At 40.0% G+C, this 15,694-nt stretch overlaps 1 protein-coding gene across 1 annotated transcript in view; it reads right to left on the minus strand.

The window, feature by feature from the left end:
- Positions 1 to 7,433: 7,433 nt before the first annotated feature.
- myo1d (myosin 1D) overlaps positions 7,434 to 15,694 on the minus strand; it is a 129,000-nt gene continuing 120,739 nt past the window's right edge. Inside the window, exon 22 of the mRNA XM_085416984.1 lies at positions 7,434 to 9,449. Within this exon, the coding sequence (XP_085273110.1) occupies positions 9,293 to 9,449 (157 nt within the window). The 3' untranslated portion in view covers positions 7,434 to 9,292. The remainder of the gene's footprint in view (positions 9,450 to 15,694) is intronic.

Consider the following 15,694-nt stretch of genomic DNA (forward strand, 5'->3'; position numbering starts at 1 on the left):
TTTGTGCCTCCGGCGGTGGATTAATGTGTGTGAAATCTGATATTAGCATCTTCTTTCTTAGGGAAAGAGCTTTATTAGGTTTGTGTGGATTTATCCGTGGAAGCAGCCCAGTAAACACCAAAATCTAATCTGGTCTAAAACGATAGCTTGACAGCTAGCTCATGGGTGGTGACACAGTATGGTACGTGCCTGGCTTGCAGTCTATGGAAGAATTCTGCAACAGCAAAGATGGTTCATTTATTTGAAAATTAATTTAAACAATGCATCAAAATAACTACCAAGTAAGTGCCCAGAGCTGTTATCAATAAGTCTCCCAGCCTTGAGGAGAATTATGGTAAATACTCAGGACTTCCAAATCAATAAGTGATGCTTCCAAGATTTCAAAAGTATGCAGTCAGTTGAGCACTGTGCAGCTGTAGCCCAGAAATGTTGCAGGGCTATATTTATTTGCATTTTTATCTTTATCAATTTTCAAATTGTCAAGCAATTAGATACAGTTTACTTTCTAGATCCTGTGATAGATCTGTGATTTGTCCGGGGTTGCCTCAACTGGTTTAAGAGCTGAATTAAATGAGTGGAAGAAAACAGATGGATGGATCAATGATTCCTAGATCAGGGGCTTAGTTTGTAGTGAAAAATGTTCTGTAAGCATTAGTCACATCACAGGCATATATCCCTGTTGTTTGCTTGTTACACCAAAACAACCAGCCCAGCAACGAAACAGCTGCTTATACCTTTGTAACATGTTTGTTTTATGGGCTTTGAATTCTTTAAAAATCGTCCCAAATCTTTTCCCATTCAGGTGAATGAGAAGGCTAGATTGGGCTTATGAACTGTCAGAGTTGGAGGAGCAGAGAAGTTTTTCTTCAACATGATGTTTGCGAGCCCACAATTCTCACTCTAGAGCAACAATTCCTCAAAACCAACAAATCTAGACTTTTTAATGTGGAGGCATTTGAGTGACAGGGTGCAATAAAGCTGAAATAACCTCTTCTGGTAAATTCACCCAACCGCTGATCTGTAGAGCAACTTTTTTTGGGTTCATGTTTCTTTTCTTTTTTCTTTTTTAAATCATGTTAATGAGACTTGTGGTTCTGAATTTTAACTTTCTCTGGAGTGAAATATTACCCAGATGTCTCTGTGTACACACAACAACATGACAAGAATAACTAACTGCTGGGGCGCTTACACAGGTACACACACTGACAAGCTGACTGACTTGAATATAATCATTACATTGTTTAATTTAAATCTCCGTTCTCTGTTTCTTTAACCGTCCGTTCTTCTGATTGGTGGAAGCAAAGACTTGTCTCTTTCTCAATCAAATGTTTGTCCTGCAGACAACTTCAATCCATCTTAAATTTTTTTATCCTTCTGTCACAGTCACAAGAAGCTATTCTGTTGAGCACAGCCATGTCGGATTTTCAGAATAAAGGCTCTGGGGAAACAGGATTCTTTAAATTCTCAGGATTCTAATGTTTGTTTGTTTTTTCAAAGTAACCCCCCAGTTATTTATTAGATCTTGTCATGATGCCTTATTGTTGTGAAATTTAAGATAGCTGGCCACTTAATTAAGGATAACTGTGCTGAGCCATTTTATTGGGTACACCTAAAGGCTTAGTATGTCTTACAATCGCAGCACAATTTCTGTAAAACACATACACCATCTACTTAACTGTTATAACTTTGGCAGTCACTTTTTTCTGAAGTTGCAGTCCGTTTGGTCTCTCAGGGCCACCGTACTTTTACCCACCACAACCAGCTGCTTCATATACACACATGTGCTTCTGTTGTGGTTTGACTACTCTTCTAACATATAGTTAGACTCTGTGCTATCACTGCTAATGGAGTCTTGTACTATCAATGATCCTGAAAGTGATCAGTCAATATGAATGAGCTCAATGCTAGTGTCTTACAGCAAAATTGTCTTCACTGTCTTCCCTTTTTGTCTTGGATCATAGATCAATAATAATTTAGTTCAGCTTTATTCAGTCGTGCCCATTCAGAACCATTTCGTGAGCATTTTCTGCTGTAACCTTCTCGATTTGCAGCCAGTTTGTGTCCAGTGGGACAAAGTGGACTTTTATGCCAGCACTATTTAGACACCACTCGCTCATAACAACACTCCTAAGATTACCTATGAAAACATGTGCCATAAAGGGAGGAAATCTGCTTTCCTGTAAGACTTAGAAAACAATAAAGTCATAACAGAAGATGGTTTGTTTAAGCTGTATATTGTATTTCAGTTCAGTTCATTGAGGACTATCTCATGAGTGCCCTCTAGGTGAATTGCAGCCATTGTCAGAACAATATTAATAGGAAGTGGAATTGCCCTCTGTACTAGGTTCAGTGTTACTGAGCCATAGGAAAATATAACTTTTAATTTCCACACCTGTGTTTATATCTGAACTGGCAGTTCATGCTCTGTTCGGCTCTCTTTTACTGTGTTGGCAAAACTGATCCTAGCCTCCACATCCACAACTAATGTTCTTGAGCAATGACCTTGAAACCCCCACATGCGGGACAGAGACATACGTGCTATAAAACTGTTGGTGACAGCTGTAAATATACAGAGTGCAACTTTGTCATCCATAGTTTTTTGTATCAGGTTTTCTTTTTTTTCTAGATGTGTGGGGTTTTGAAAGACCTGATTTGATTTCACAGATTAGAGTAGCCTCTCTGATTGTAGGTGTTAATATGTGTAACCAGATGGTCTGCACATTACCGTTGATGGCTTAGGGGCAGGACAGGTCAAATTAAGGCTACTTAATTAAGAGCCATGTTTCCTTTGCTCACCAGTGGTGTTAAAAGATAAAAATCTATCATATTCTGTTGTGTGCTGATGGAAATAGAGTCAGCAACAACAAGCTTTTTTTAGAGACTGTAGTAGAAATAGAAATGTAGTGGAGTGAGGCTGTCATCAGTCCACTGAGATCATCCTGAGCCTCAGTGATTTATGCTTTACATTACTGCAAACCTTTTATTCAACAATCACAAGCATAAATATTTTCTCATGTTGTTAAAGAAAAGCTCAGTCAGCTATGTTTTGTGTCTTCCCAAAATAATCAGCAATAATTGTCATTGTCAAGAACAAAAACACCTCAGCGCAATTAGCAATTTGAAACCTCTACTTAAGTTCTTAACAACTTGCAACTGGTCAGGAAATATATACATTTCCTTTGTAACCACGTGGTTGATAATCGCTCTCTTGGCAGCATTAAAAAGCATGTTTGAAGCCTGGTGCTAAAAATGGGTTTGCTCTTTATGGAAAGCTTCCGCCTTCATAGCAACTGTATATTGTGTGAAATTTTTAATAACTGGAATTAGGCGTGTGCCCATTTTGAACAGGTGTGCCGACACAGACAGCTGTCTGCTAGGCTGCCATCCATCTTCTTCCACTTATCCAGTTCGGGGTCATGGGTGCTCTGGAGCCTAGCGCAGCTGTTGCCAGTCTTGCGGGCGGCAACACAAATCATTGATTAGCCTAATGAGCCTGTTTTTGGACTGTGGGTAAAAGCTAATCAGGGACAAGAGGTAGCCAGTAGATTTGAACCCAGGACCTTCTTGCTGCAAGACACCAGTGCTAACCACTGTGTCACTGTTTATAGAGCTATTTTACAAATAATATAACTTACTTTGCTGGCAAGACATCCAATAACTCCATATTCTAGAAATTAAAATTCTGGTATTTTATTAGTTTGTTGCTTGGTAGGCATCTTGAAGGCATTTACACCTGAGCTTTGCACCTGTACACTTTATAGATGCTTCTCGCTATAAGTAACTCCTAATTCCACCATGTGGCTCCAATAAGCAAACCTGACACTGACCAAAATGTCAACACCGAGGCTTCTAATAATAATAATAATAATAATAATAATGGATTGGATTTATATAGCGCTTTTCAAGGCACCCAAAGCGCTTTACAATGCAACTATTCATTCACTCTCGCATTCATACACTGGTGGAGGCAAGCTACAGTTGTAGCCACAGCTGCCCTGGGGCAGACTGACAGAAGCGAGGCTGCCATATCGCGCCATCGGCCCCTAAATTCAAGTCCAAAACCAACTGGTAACATTATTGTGGCTCGGTCCTTTTTTAGTATACAGTCTATGTTTTTAATGTATGGCTGTATGTTTAACATCTCTGAGTGATAGTCAGAGTCTATCTTTGCAGAACAGACCCCAGAAATGTAAATACGTACATTACTTCACATGTACTGGAAACCTCCCACACCGAGACAGACGTTTCTGGGTTAGTTTGAGCTCTGCTCATTCATTTACCCAACAGATCAGTCAGTCCGGCCTCAGTTAGTCACTGGCCTTGAAGAAAAGTAGACTCATCCCACTCTTTGCAGCAGATAGTCATCCATCAGCCAGTGGATTATAAACCCCTGCTGAGATAGCTGATGATGGCTGGTGACACATTGGCGGTGGGAAGTGGTGTTGTCATGCCAACTGCAGAGGTTTTAGCCGTCTCGACGTCAACCGGAGAAACAGCTGTTAGTGGGTGGATTAACACTGCGCTCTGCCCAGCTATTACCGCATCATGTGTTAGAGACTACGACTGGGAAACAAAACATTAGCCTTTACATCATTTACAGATTAATGACCTCTTATCTGAGCATGCCTGTAGCACATGACGGCACACACATGCAACAAAAGCACAATGGGAATCACTTAGTGAAGCAAATAAATTTATTAATAAATCAATTATTGAAATTGCTTTCATTAAGAAATATAACTAGCATTCATACAGAATATTACAGCATTTCCCTTTAGACGTACCATAAATATATTACAGTATATTTATGGTACTAATGACATCTTACACAAATATGCAAAATACAAACTTAATATAAAATTAGGCACTTGCTGAACGAATGCTGCATACATACAGATTTAGCTTAAAGCTACAGACGACAGAATAAATTACAATAAAGAAAAGGGAATTTGTTTCACTTTGGCTAACATGGATGGGCTTGATAACAGAAACTAGAGACTGCATCTCACTGCACGCCACAATAAAGTGAAGAATGGCACAAGTCCATAAATGTTAACATTCATATTTGATCTTGCCTTTGATTTTTAATCTTATGGTAAAACTTCTAATCAGCATAAAGGAAAAGTAATTATCTTTGATTAGACTCGCACATCAAAGATTTTAATAAAAATCATTAAAGAATAAATTTTGTGATTTTTCCATATTAATAAATCCCGTGAAAACCCCACAGCCAACAACACACTGTGTACATATCCAAAAACATGTGCCATCCAGATCACTGTATTACCGGGCGACATGTCCCTCCATTAAAATGAATGCACAGACTATTTTGTGCTGTATAACATTTATTGCACTAACTGTGCATCAATGCATTTCTGATGCAGTGGTTACATCCACAACGACTGTATGTGTGCTTCAGTAACCTTTGCTAAATCTACAATGCCCAAGTACTGAAGATTATTGTGAAAATGAAATTGCATGTTTGTCATCTACACTACATGACATCAGATATAGTTTTCAGTCATGTTCCCAGTGCAGAGCTGTGGTGCCCAAAACACACTTGATCCACTGCAGACCTGCAGCACTAATTTTCCATCAGTTTCAAAACACGTATGTTTAAATAACCTCAAGGTATAAAAAAACAAAATACAGGTGAATGAAATGTAAGCTATCGGAGGGTTAGTTATGTTTTATATATATATATGTTTTTTAGGTTCTATAATGCTTCCTTCTGGAGCTGAGGGCATGAAATTCTGTCAAAGACAAGGTGAGTAAGTATGTGTGTCAGTATTTACAGACAGTAAAGAGGCAGAGCTATTCTGGATAGGTTTCCAACTTGAATCAATGAAATGGCCCAATATTGACAGGCTGGCTGTGAAGTTGAAGGTGCTGAAGGTTTGATTTGGCCACTGCTCTTAATTCAGAGACTATAATTCACATGTAGTTGTGAACAGAGTGGGTAGTCATTAGTGCATCAGATTTAATAACTATTCGGAAATGTGTAAAATCAAAGCTGGTAAAGACGCCTGTCAGAGAGCACAGGTAAGGTGAGTGTTCCTATAAAGATGTGACAAAGCTTTTCACTGGCTCCAAGACAAAGAGATCTTCTCCTTTCCTTCATATTTATTAAGATCTTTGTCTCTGTATTTAAAGGAGCTTTGTTTCTGATCGTTTATATTTCCTGCCTTGTCTTGTTGCAGGTGTACTCTCCCTCTTTATTGCCACACCTCTCGACTCCAGGATGACTGAAGAATTGTATAAATCTGAAGGATCTTCATCGCCTTGCAGGATGGTACAGCCAGCCTAGCTGGGCAGGCAGCCAAGTGATTTGACCGAGGAAGCAAAAACAGAGAAGGAGGGAGGAATGGGGCAGGGAGAGAGGAGAAAAGAAGCAGAGCAAGTACAGGAAAGGATCCCGGGCAGGGCTTTGTTCACCAACCCCCTTTAACTTAAGAAAGCAACGAGAGAAGCGCTGAAGTGAGAAGTGACACCGAGTCCATCCTAATGATGAGCGGTGAATAGCCGCGCAGAGAGGAGGAGAGGAGAGGACAAGCCCTGTGGGAGATTACTGCATGTTGGAGGATATGGAGAGCTGCAGTGTTATAGCTAACACACACACACACACACACACACACACACACACACACACACACACACACACACACACACACACACAGACTTTGCTGAGCTCCTCTGAAAACCACCTATTAGCGCTGCCAATGTCACTTCCTTAATCCACACCACGAATGCACCAATTTCCCCAAACAACTCTGTGTCTTATCAAGCAACAGGACAAGGTCATCCAGCAGAAAAGCTCTGAGGTAAAAATGGGGGAGAGGGGCACTCACAAGCTAATTTAGATAAATGACTTGTTCATACAACACTCAGACACAGTCAGAGAACTGTGGCTAAAACGACTGCTAACAAGTTTTCCTCTCAGTTGTGACGAAGCCTGCCTCTTCAACTAGGGCAGACACAGAGGGAACTCCATTGCTAACCTTGGGCTGTTGTTCCTTAACCCAGATTCTTTCCTGTGTCTTTACACAGAGACAATGCAGCCCTGTGACTGTGGGCAGAATAATTATATAGTACTAAAAGTTTCCGATAATCTTTGGACTCAACAAAAGCATCCGACAGCATAACTGTTCCTTCCCTATTTTAGAACCAACCTGACTTTCATTAGCAGATGTTTTTGGTGACAAATGACAAATCAGAAAGAACCCATTTTAATTTTTATTTTATTAGTATGTTAAGTGCTGCATATAGCTCAATACCTGCGTCTGTGAAGTTCTTGAATGCAGCTTTCTAGCTATAAAAATGTTGTTGTCAAGCATTTTTTTCTTAACAAGTAGAAATGTCATCGGCTGATCAAAATTATGAACTTTTATCAAAAGACCCTGAAAAACCAACTAAATGAGGTTATGTGTGAATGATTTTAAAACTGCCAGAGTCAAGAGTTTTTACTTTTAAGCTTATATATTTGTTGCATGGTAGCAAAACTGTATTTACACAAGAAAAGCAAAGAGTGTTGTTGCTGACTGAAGATGAGCATTAGGCTTTCATCGACTGTAGTTTCACAGCCATCTGTGTTTACAATTCAAGATCTACTCTGCAGGAAGCTTCCTGGTTTTGTTTGTATGTGCACTGCTGAAAACCACCGAAATTTGAATATCACCATCCAATGCACATAAAGACAGATATTGCAATTTTTATGCTGCCACACTTTGTTGTAATTAATCTAAAAAACACAAAAACAGCATATTGGAATGTGCTAACAATGGACACTCACCTAACAGCTTGTAAGAACATTACAAACCAGACCCAGAGCCACTTTCACGCGCTGATGATTAGATTAGTACAATTTGGCTTTTCACACTTTGAGAAGTGTGATTAATTTTTTTTAGTGAGATAAGATGTAAATGAAGTCTCTGAATAGACCACAAAATATACGAAAAGTCATGGGGACAGCAGTCTGACTAAGGACGTCACACCCTTCTGTCCTCGCTCCTTCTTGGTGGCTACCAGCCAGCCTCTCTGAGCCAAGAAGTGAAGAGCGAAAAGAGCTAATCAACACACACACAGACTCCCTCAATCGCACTCACACACACTCACTCACTCTCCTTTGATGAAGGGGATATTTGTCAAGTGGAATCCTATTCCAAAGGACTAAGGGCCACTACAAGTCATCAGGCTATTCACTAGACACAAAGACAGCAAATGAGAGTGCATTTAGGAGCTGGAGTTCACATGGGATTATACAGTACTGGCCAGTAAGAACATGAAGTCTCACGTTTGGAGAAAATATGGACTGAAAACACTTGTAGGGAACAAAGTAACGCTTATGTCATCATCCACTTATTTGACTTTTGTTAACGAGTTACAGAATCCCTGTTTACACCAAATGCAGTGTAAGTTCTGCATGCACACATATTTGCACTGCTGTTCACAAACAGCACGTTCTAACCTCACATAAGCAGCGTTAGCGTGTTTATTATAAAACTGCAGACATCGCACAGAAACTATAAGATTACAAGATTAAAATTAGTAGATTTTTTCCGTGTTGCTGGCTGCAAAGTTCAGGATGTGCTCAACACATCCAGCTCAACACCCTGTGACTAAAACTAAAAGAAAAATGTGCTATTTGATTCTCGCTCACTGTCCTTTTAAGTGATTGTGACTATTGAAACAAAAACTATAAGTGGACAACCTTCCACTCACCGCTTACGCAGGCAAGTCTGCAACTAAAGTAATTATAATTAAAGTTATTTAGAAAACAAAAACAGGTTTCTACTGTTTTAAAGCAATTTAGATGAATCAAAGTCATACATGAATTTTCTCTTACTTAATTTTTTATGGTTTCACTTTTGATGTGGCTCCTACACACGGAGCTGCAGGGATTATGAATTGCTGCAAAGCCTTTGGATTTTATTTTTTTTGTCTCTTATGCAACATCAGTGGTTCTGAGAACAGTTGCTGCATAATCTCCTCTCACCTCCACTCAAAATAATCAATGCACAATAAAAAAAAATATTGCACAAAGCAAATCATTTCAATTTTTGATTCTAAAAAAAGAACGAACACCTCTTTGGTGCATAATCATATAGTGCATATAAAAAAAACCCCCCGCCTAGAATTCAACTGAAAATTCAAATTTGGCATTGCTTTCCAAACTGAGGACCGAGCTGCTCTGTCACATTATTAGCAGCTCTGCAAAACAACACAACAAGTGAATCATCATCATTATTATTCAAGAAAGCTTCAAAATCAGCTGCTTTTTCTGTCTCGGCCCACTTTAGTTGCCAGGAACAGCCAGGATGTACCCAGACCGGCTCTTGGTGAAGTCCGGCTGCGACTGGTTGATCTTGGGCTCAACGATGACCGTGCACTTTCTGCCATTCATGCTGCACTGGATGGGACTCGCAATGTTCACCTGCAGCTTCCTCTTCTCACTGTGGAAGGAGAATACAAAGACAGAAATACCTGTTAGAATTCAGACAAATTACTGAACACTGATTAGACGTTCTTAATGAAAATATCTGCAAACATAACCTCGGATTATTAGTCTGGTCATTACAATCAGAAAATATTTGCAGCCTCACTGGTTTCACTGTTTAATGCACAGAGATAAAATAAGCAGATCCATTAGTAACCAGAATGTGTGTACGAGGGAGAGCACAGGTATAAGCCATTAATCATGTTTACTCCATCATAATCTTGGAAATACACCACAGTCACACACACACACACACACACACACACACACACACACACACACACACACACACACACACACACGCTCATGTTGTAAATGCTCTTACTGTATATGCACAGTCACACTCACGCAGTAATAATAAATCTTGGAGCCACAAATCTTGCTCAGAAAAAAACTCTCCTTTCATAAAAACAAAATCCTTCTCAGTCATGCACACTGTCAGACTCACATATGTACACACAGACACTGTGTGCTGCACATACAGTCTATAGCTATTGCTAATTTCCAGCTCTTGTCCATTGTTGGGCTTTTACATCCACGGTCTACAAACAAAATTACAACATAATAATTCTGTGTAATGCTTAAAATAAAAGTCAGAAAAGATATATGATTAAATTAAGATGTATAAAGTGAAATACAAAATCTAATTAAATTATAAAGTGTATTAAATTAAAAACACAGTTGAAAGACCTCGAGTTGCTTAAACTTGAGGTCAGATTATTAAAGAGTTTTGGGGAATTATTAGTGGCGGCTAACTTGCCTTTTAGTTTTGAACTCAGGAATCAGCTTAAAGGATTGTGGCAGAAGATCAAAGAGATCCTTTGGAATTTTATTCACGTAACACCAACTAACAGATGTCACCCTGGGTCACTTTACATAGAAAGTCTTATAGAGAGAAATCTAACAATCCCCCACTGTGCACTCAAGCAACCACAGACTTATTACAAGGTCAGAAAGGGACAACAAAAACCCCATCAGCCGGTTCATGTGGAGATTTTAAATTTGGAGAGAGGAGGAGAAATCCAGTCTACTAAAGAAAAAAAAGCATGCACTAACTTGCAGTAGTGTACAAAATGTGATCTTTAAGTTTAATGACTTCAGCCGTAAAATTCAAAAACATTATCTGATTAAATCTAGCTGATTATGCTTTTTTTTTTTTGTGTGTGTTTTTTTTAGATTGCTTCATCCTGTCGCCTTGCACATGTGCCTCTGTGATGTGCATTCAGTGTGTCAAAACAGAAACCTGCAACTGGGATTAAATTTGCTGAACGAGGATGAAGCTGCAGATAGTCAAATGTGACGAGCAGGTTTCGTGATGACCCAAGACTCAAATAAGTGTTTGACCCTGAGGAAAGAATTCACGGTGCACAACCCCGCTGAAGAATGACAAGCATGGCATGAATACTTATCATAGAACTAGTTCTTATTACTAGTGATGATTCTCAACATGAAAACTGATCCATGGTGAAATTACATAGTGCACATCCAAGTGTTGAGGGGACCTCCATGGAGTGACAGCTGTGCTGGAAGCAGTCCAGAACTGCACAAGGAGGGAAACCTCCAAGGGGAGATCGGCCAAAATGTGTTTTTTGCAGCAAAGATTCGATCGCACCTCACATTGGATATGTGATGCAGACTAGTTTGTAAGCTGAATCTTTTAAAGACCTGTATGGTCAAGACAGCAGAAACACTGCCGCTGCACCCTGTTCAAAGCCACAGCACGAAAATACACGGGTACAGTAGAAACACTGCACACCCATGTAGGCGTTTTAAATTACTGTGGCTGTAAACGTTACAGACCTACTCTAATGTCTGTGTCATGTGATTAGCAATTAGCAATTTGAAACCTCTACTTAAGTTCTTAACAACTTGCAACTGGTCAGGAAATATATACATTTCCTTTGTAACCACGTGGTTGATAATCGCTCTCTTGGCAGCATTAAAAAGCATGTTTGAAGCCTGGTGCTAAAAATGGGTTTGCGCTTTATGGAAAGCTTCCGCCTTCATAGCAACTGTATATTGTGTGAAATTTTTAATAACTGGAATTAGGCGTGTGCCCATTTTGAACAGGTGTGCCGACACAGACAGCTGTCTGCTAGGCTGCCATCCATCTTCTTCCACTTATCCAGTTCGGGGTCATGGGTGCTCTGGAGCCTAGCGCAGCTGTTGCCAGTCTTGCGGGTGGCAACACAAATCATTGATTAGCCTAATGAGCCTGTTTTTGGACTGTGGGTAAAAGCTAATCAGGGACAAGAGGTAGCCAGTAGATTTGAACCCAGGACCTTCTTGCTGCAAGACACCAGTGCTAACCACTGTGTCACTGTTTATAGAGCTATTTTACAAATAATATAACTTACTTTGCTGGCAAGACATCCAATAACTCCATATTCTAGAAATTAAAATTCTGGTATTTTATTAGTTTGTTGCTTGGTAGGCATCTTGAAGGCATTTACACCTGAGCTTTGCACCTGTACACTTTATAGATGCTTCTCGCTATAAGTAACTCCTAATTCCACCATGTGGCTCCAATAAGCAAACCTGACACTGACCAAAATGTCAACACCGAGGCTTCTAATAATAATAATAATAATAATAATAATGGATTGGATTTATATAGCGCTTTTCAAGGCACCCAAAGCGCTTTACAATGCAACTATTCATTCACTCTCGCATTCACACACTGGTGGAGGCAAGCTACAGTTGTAGCCACAGCTGCCCTGGGGCAGACTGACAGAAGCGAGGCTGCCATATCGCGCCATCGGCCCCTAAATTCAAGTCCAAAACCAACTGGTAACATTATTGTGGCTCGGTCCTTTTTTAGTATACAGTCTATGTTTTTAATGTATGGCTGTATGTTTAACATCTCTGAGTGATAGTCAGAGTCTATCTTTGCAGAACAGACCCCAGAAATGTAAATCCGTACATTACTTCACATGTACTGGAAACCTCCCACACCGAGACAGACGTTTCTGGGTTAGTTTGAGCTCTGCTCATTCATTTACCCAACAGATCAGTCAGTCCGGCCTCAGTTAGTCACTGGCCTTGAAGAAAAGTAGACTCATCCCACTCTTTGCAGCAGATAGTCATCCATCAGCCAGTGGATTATAAACCCCTGCTGAGATAGCTGATGATGGCTGGTGACACATTGGCGGTGGGAAGTGGTGTTGTCATGCCAACTGCAGAGGTTTTAGCCGTCTCGACGTCAACCGGAGAAACAGCTGTTAGTGGGTGGATTAACACTGCGCTCTGCCCAGCTATTACCGCATCATGTGTTAGAGACTACGACTGGGAAACAAAACATTAGCCTTTACATCATTTACAGATTAATGACCTCTTATCTGAGCATGCCTGTAGCACATGACGGCACACACATGCAACAAAAGCACAATGGGAATCACTTAGTGAAGCAAATAAATTTATTAATAAATCAATTATTGAAATTGCTTTCATTAAGAAATATAACTAGCATTCATACAGAATATTACAGCATTTCCCTTTAGACGTACCATAAATATATTACAGTATATTTATGGTACTAATGACATCTTACACAAATATGCAAAATACAAACTTAATATAAAATTAGGCACTTGCTGAACGAATGCTGCATACATACAGATTTAGCTTAAAGCTACAGACGACAGAATAAATTACAATAAAGAAAAGGGAATTTGTTTCACTTTGGCTAACATGGATGGGCTTGATAACAGAAACTAGAGACTGCATCTCACTGCACGCCACAATAACCCTAACCCTTGATCTAGTGTCAAATCAGTCTAAGCCTAGAAGTGTGACTGCTAGTAGTGTATCAAGCATGCTAGCATTAATAGACAGCAGCACTAGTAGTAGTGGCTGCAGTTAACTAAGTTTTTGCAGAAACTTGCAGAGCCTTTTCTACTCGGAATCAGCCACTGAAAACCATCTGAACTATATTTATATAAAAGGGCACACATAGTATTTTGTTTACATGCTGCTCAAATGGATCATTAAAGGTAGTAAATGGCCAGTATTTGTGTACCAATTTGAAACGAATACTCGACGAGTACAAACTGGCACTGTGCTGGTTTGGTCCTGGAACGTGCTTGATGATCCAGGCTGCCAAATCAAAGCACGTCTGTTTTTCTCACCTGAACCCTTAGACGACAGCTATTCACTCTAACAACAAAAATAAAAACTGGTGTGTAGGTGGACCGTGATGTGAAGCTATTTGCTGGAAATGTCAATTAAATACAACTTAACATGATAGCTGCAGACTGCCTGCACTCATTCTCATCCAATAACAATCACACGATGTAGTATATATAATATGGATGTAGCCTCTGGGTCTGAAAAGTAAAGTTATTATGGATAATGCATTAAAACTGGTTTCTTTCTAATGGAAAACAGCAAGCAACTTCTCTTGCTAAAAAAAAGTGCATAAAAAAACTAAGTAAACACTTTCCTGATGATTTTATGGTGTCAGTCACTAGTTACAAGCTGCATGTAATGCTGACAGAGTGCAGTCTTTAAGATTTCTAGTCATCACAGTGAACAAGGCTTTAGTATTACATGTGGTCAAACGCTTGGCAAGTTGTAAATGTTTGCAGTACTGGGCAGCTGGCAGGCTAACAGCAGCCAAAATGTTGCAATGACTCATTCATTTCTGAATATAACTAGATGTAAGTGTAAAACTTGCAATTTCATTTGAGCTAAATGTATTCACTTTGCTTCTAAATATTGAGTATAGTCAGTAGTTTAGTAGTTGACAGGACTGTGTTGCTAAGCTAAGCTAAGAGGCTGGCAGATGCAGACTTATATTCGTGAGTATGATTTTGCTGTTGGACAAACAAATATTCCCCCCGCCCAAAAAACAGAGTAGAAATATTCTTTTAAATGGAAAAATAAGTAGGCAGCTAAATTTCTCAGTTCCTAACTCTTTAACGATAAAAAATGAAGCTACAGGGAGCAACTGAATAAAGCCCTGGCGATCGCCATGACAGAATTTTATATCTGTGTGTGTGTGAATGTGTTTTTAAAGCAAGAATATATGTATGAGATGCTAACGTGCTATGGAAATAAATCGTGATTATGCTATGTGGGTGTATACGAGTGTATGTGGGAGAGAAATGTGTATGATTACGGTGCTGTGCATCTTAATAACCTTCAACACAGTGGAGACGTATGTACGAGCATGTTTCAGCTCACAGATTGAGAAAATTAAGATGAATAACAGAGAAGAATTCATGCAGCTCTGCTGTTGAAGGAATGATCCATATGGTGGTGCTGGGTTGGAGCACAGCAGTGGATTGGCTTTTAGTGCCTGTCACATCTAGTTAGACCCTTTCTGGGTGAACGGGTGCTCTTAAACAGGATCGATGACGGGAATCAAAGAGTGAGAAGAAAACGGCATAAATCGTGTGGTTGCTGTTAGCAGAAAGCGAGAGAGAAATCCGAGGTGATGTAAATGTGAGGAGGGGAACGAGAAGATGAGAGTGATAATTGCTCTCTGGTGGAGGGGAAGATGGAAATGTAGACAGGAGGGCTGGCGACAGGAAGCTGAAAGTGTGATAAATAAATATGCATCTCTCTGTTCAGTCAAGTGCTTGTCTTGTCACACTTTCTTCAGTGGCACAATTACCGATCGTGGCATAAACAAATTCATTATCCGCAATTACTGCCTCCCATCTCTGTCCCTGAAATGTGAACCGATAACGCCGACTTGTTGCACAACAACAACAAGAAGAAGAAGTCATAAACAACAAGCGAAAGGCTTCTGCTGCCCACGCTGCACTCCTCTGCAGAGTGTGTGTGCAGCTCTCCATCTCCGCTTAGAGTGGAAAAGCTCAGACTACCACCGATGCTGGTTTCCATGGCAACCCCCGTGAGCTGAACTCCCCCATCTGTCATGGCTGCCAGCCAGGAAATGGGACTGTTGGTGTGAGTATGTTTAGATATGCCTCTCTCTCCGTCCATCTCTACCTCTCCCATCTCTAACGCGCTGCTGAATTGCCAGAGGGGATGCTGTGCTGTGCTCCGTGTGAAGGGCAAACAGGGTTAGGCTCACATAAACAGCAACATACCCACATGTATACACACACATAATACCCTGTAACACACTCTCACAAAGCCAAAATGATCTCAGACACCTTTCTGATCTGTCAGCTCCAAACCTTTACTCTGAATAAATACTCCAATAAAAACCAATAGAAGCCTTTATCTGTG

The sequence above is a fragment of the Rhamphochromis longiceps genome, linkage group LG8 (assembly GCF_057381845.1).
Source record: "Rhamphochromis longiceps isolate RC_006_pf linkage group LG8, R_longiceps_female_GT1.1, whole genome shotgun sequence".
Classification (NCBI taxonomy): domain Eukaryota; kingdom Metazoa; phylum Chordata; class Actinopteri; order Cichliformes; family Cichlidae; genus Rhamphochromis; species Rhamphochromis longiceps.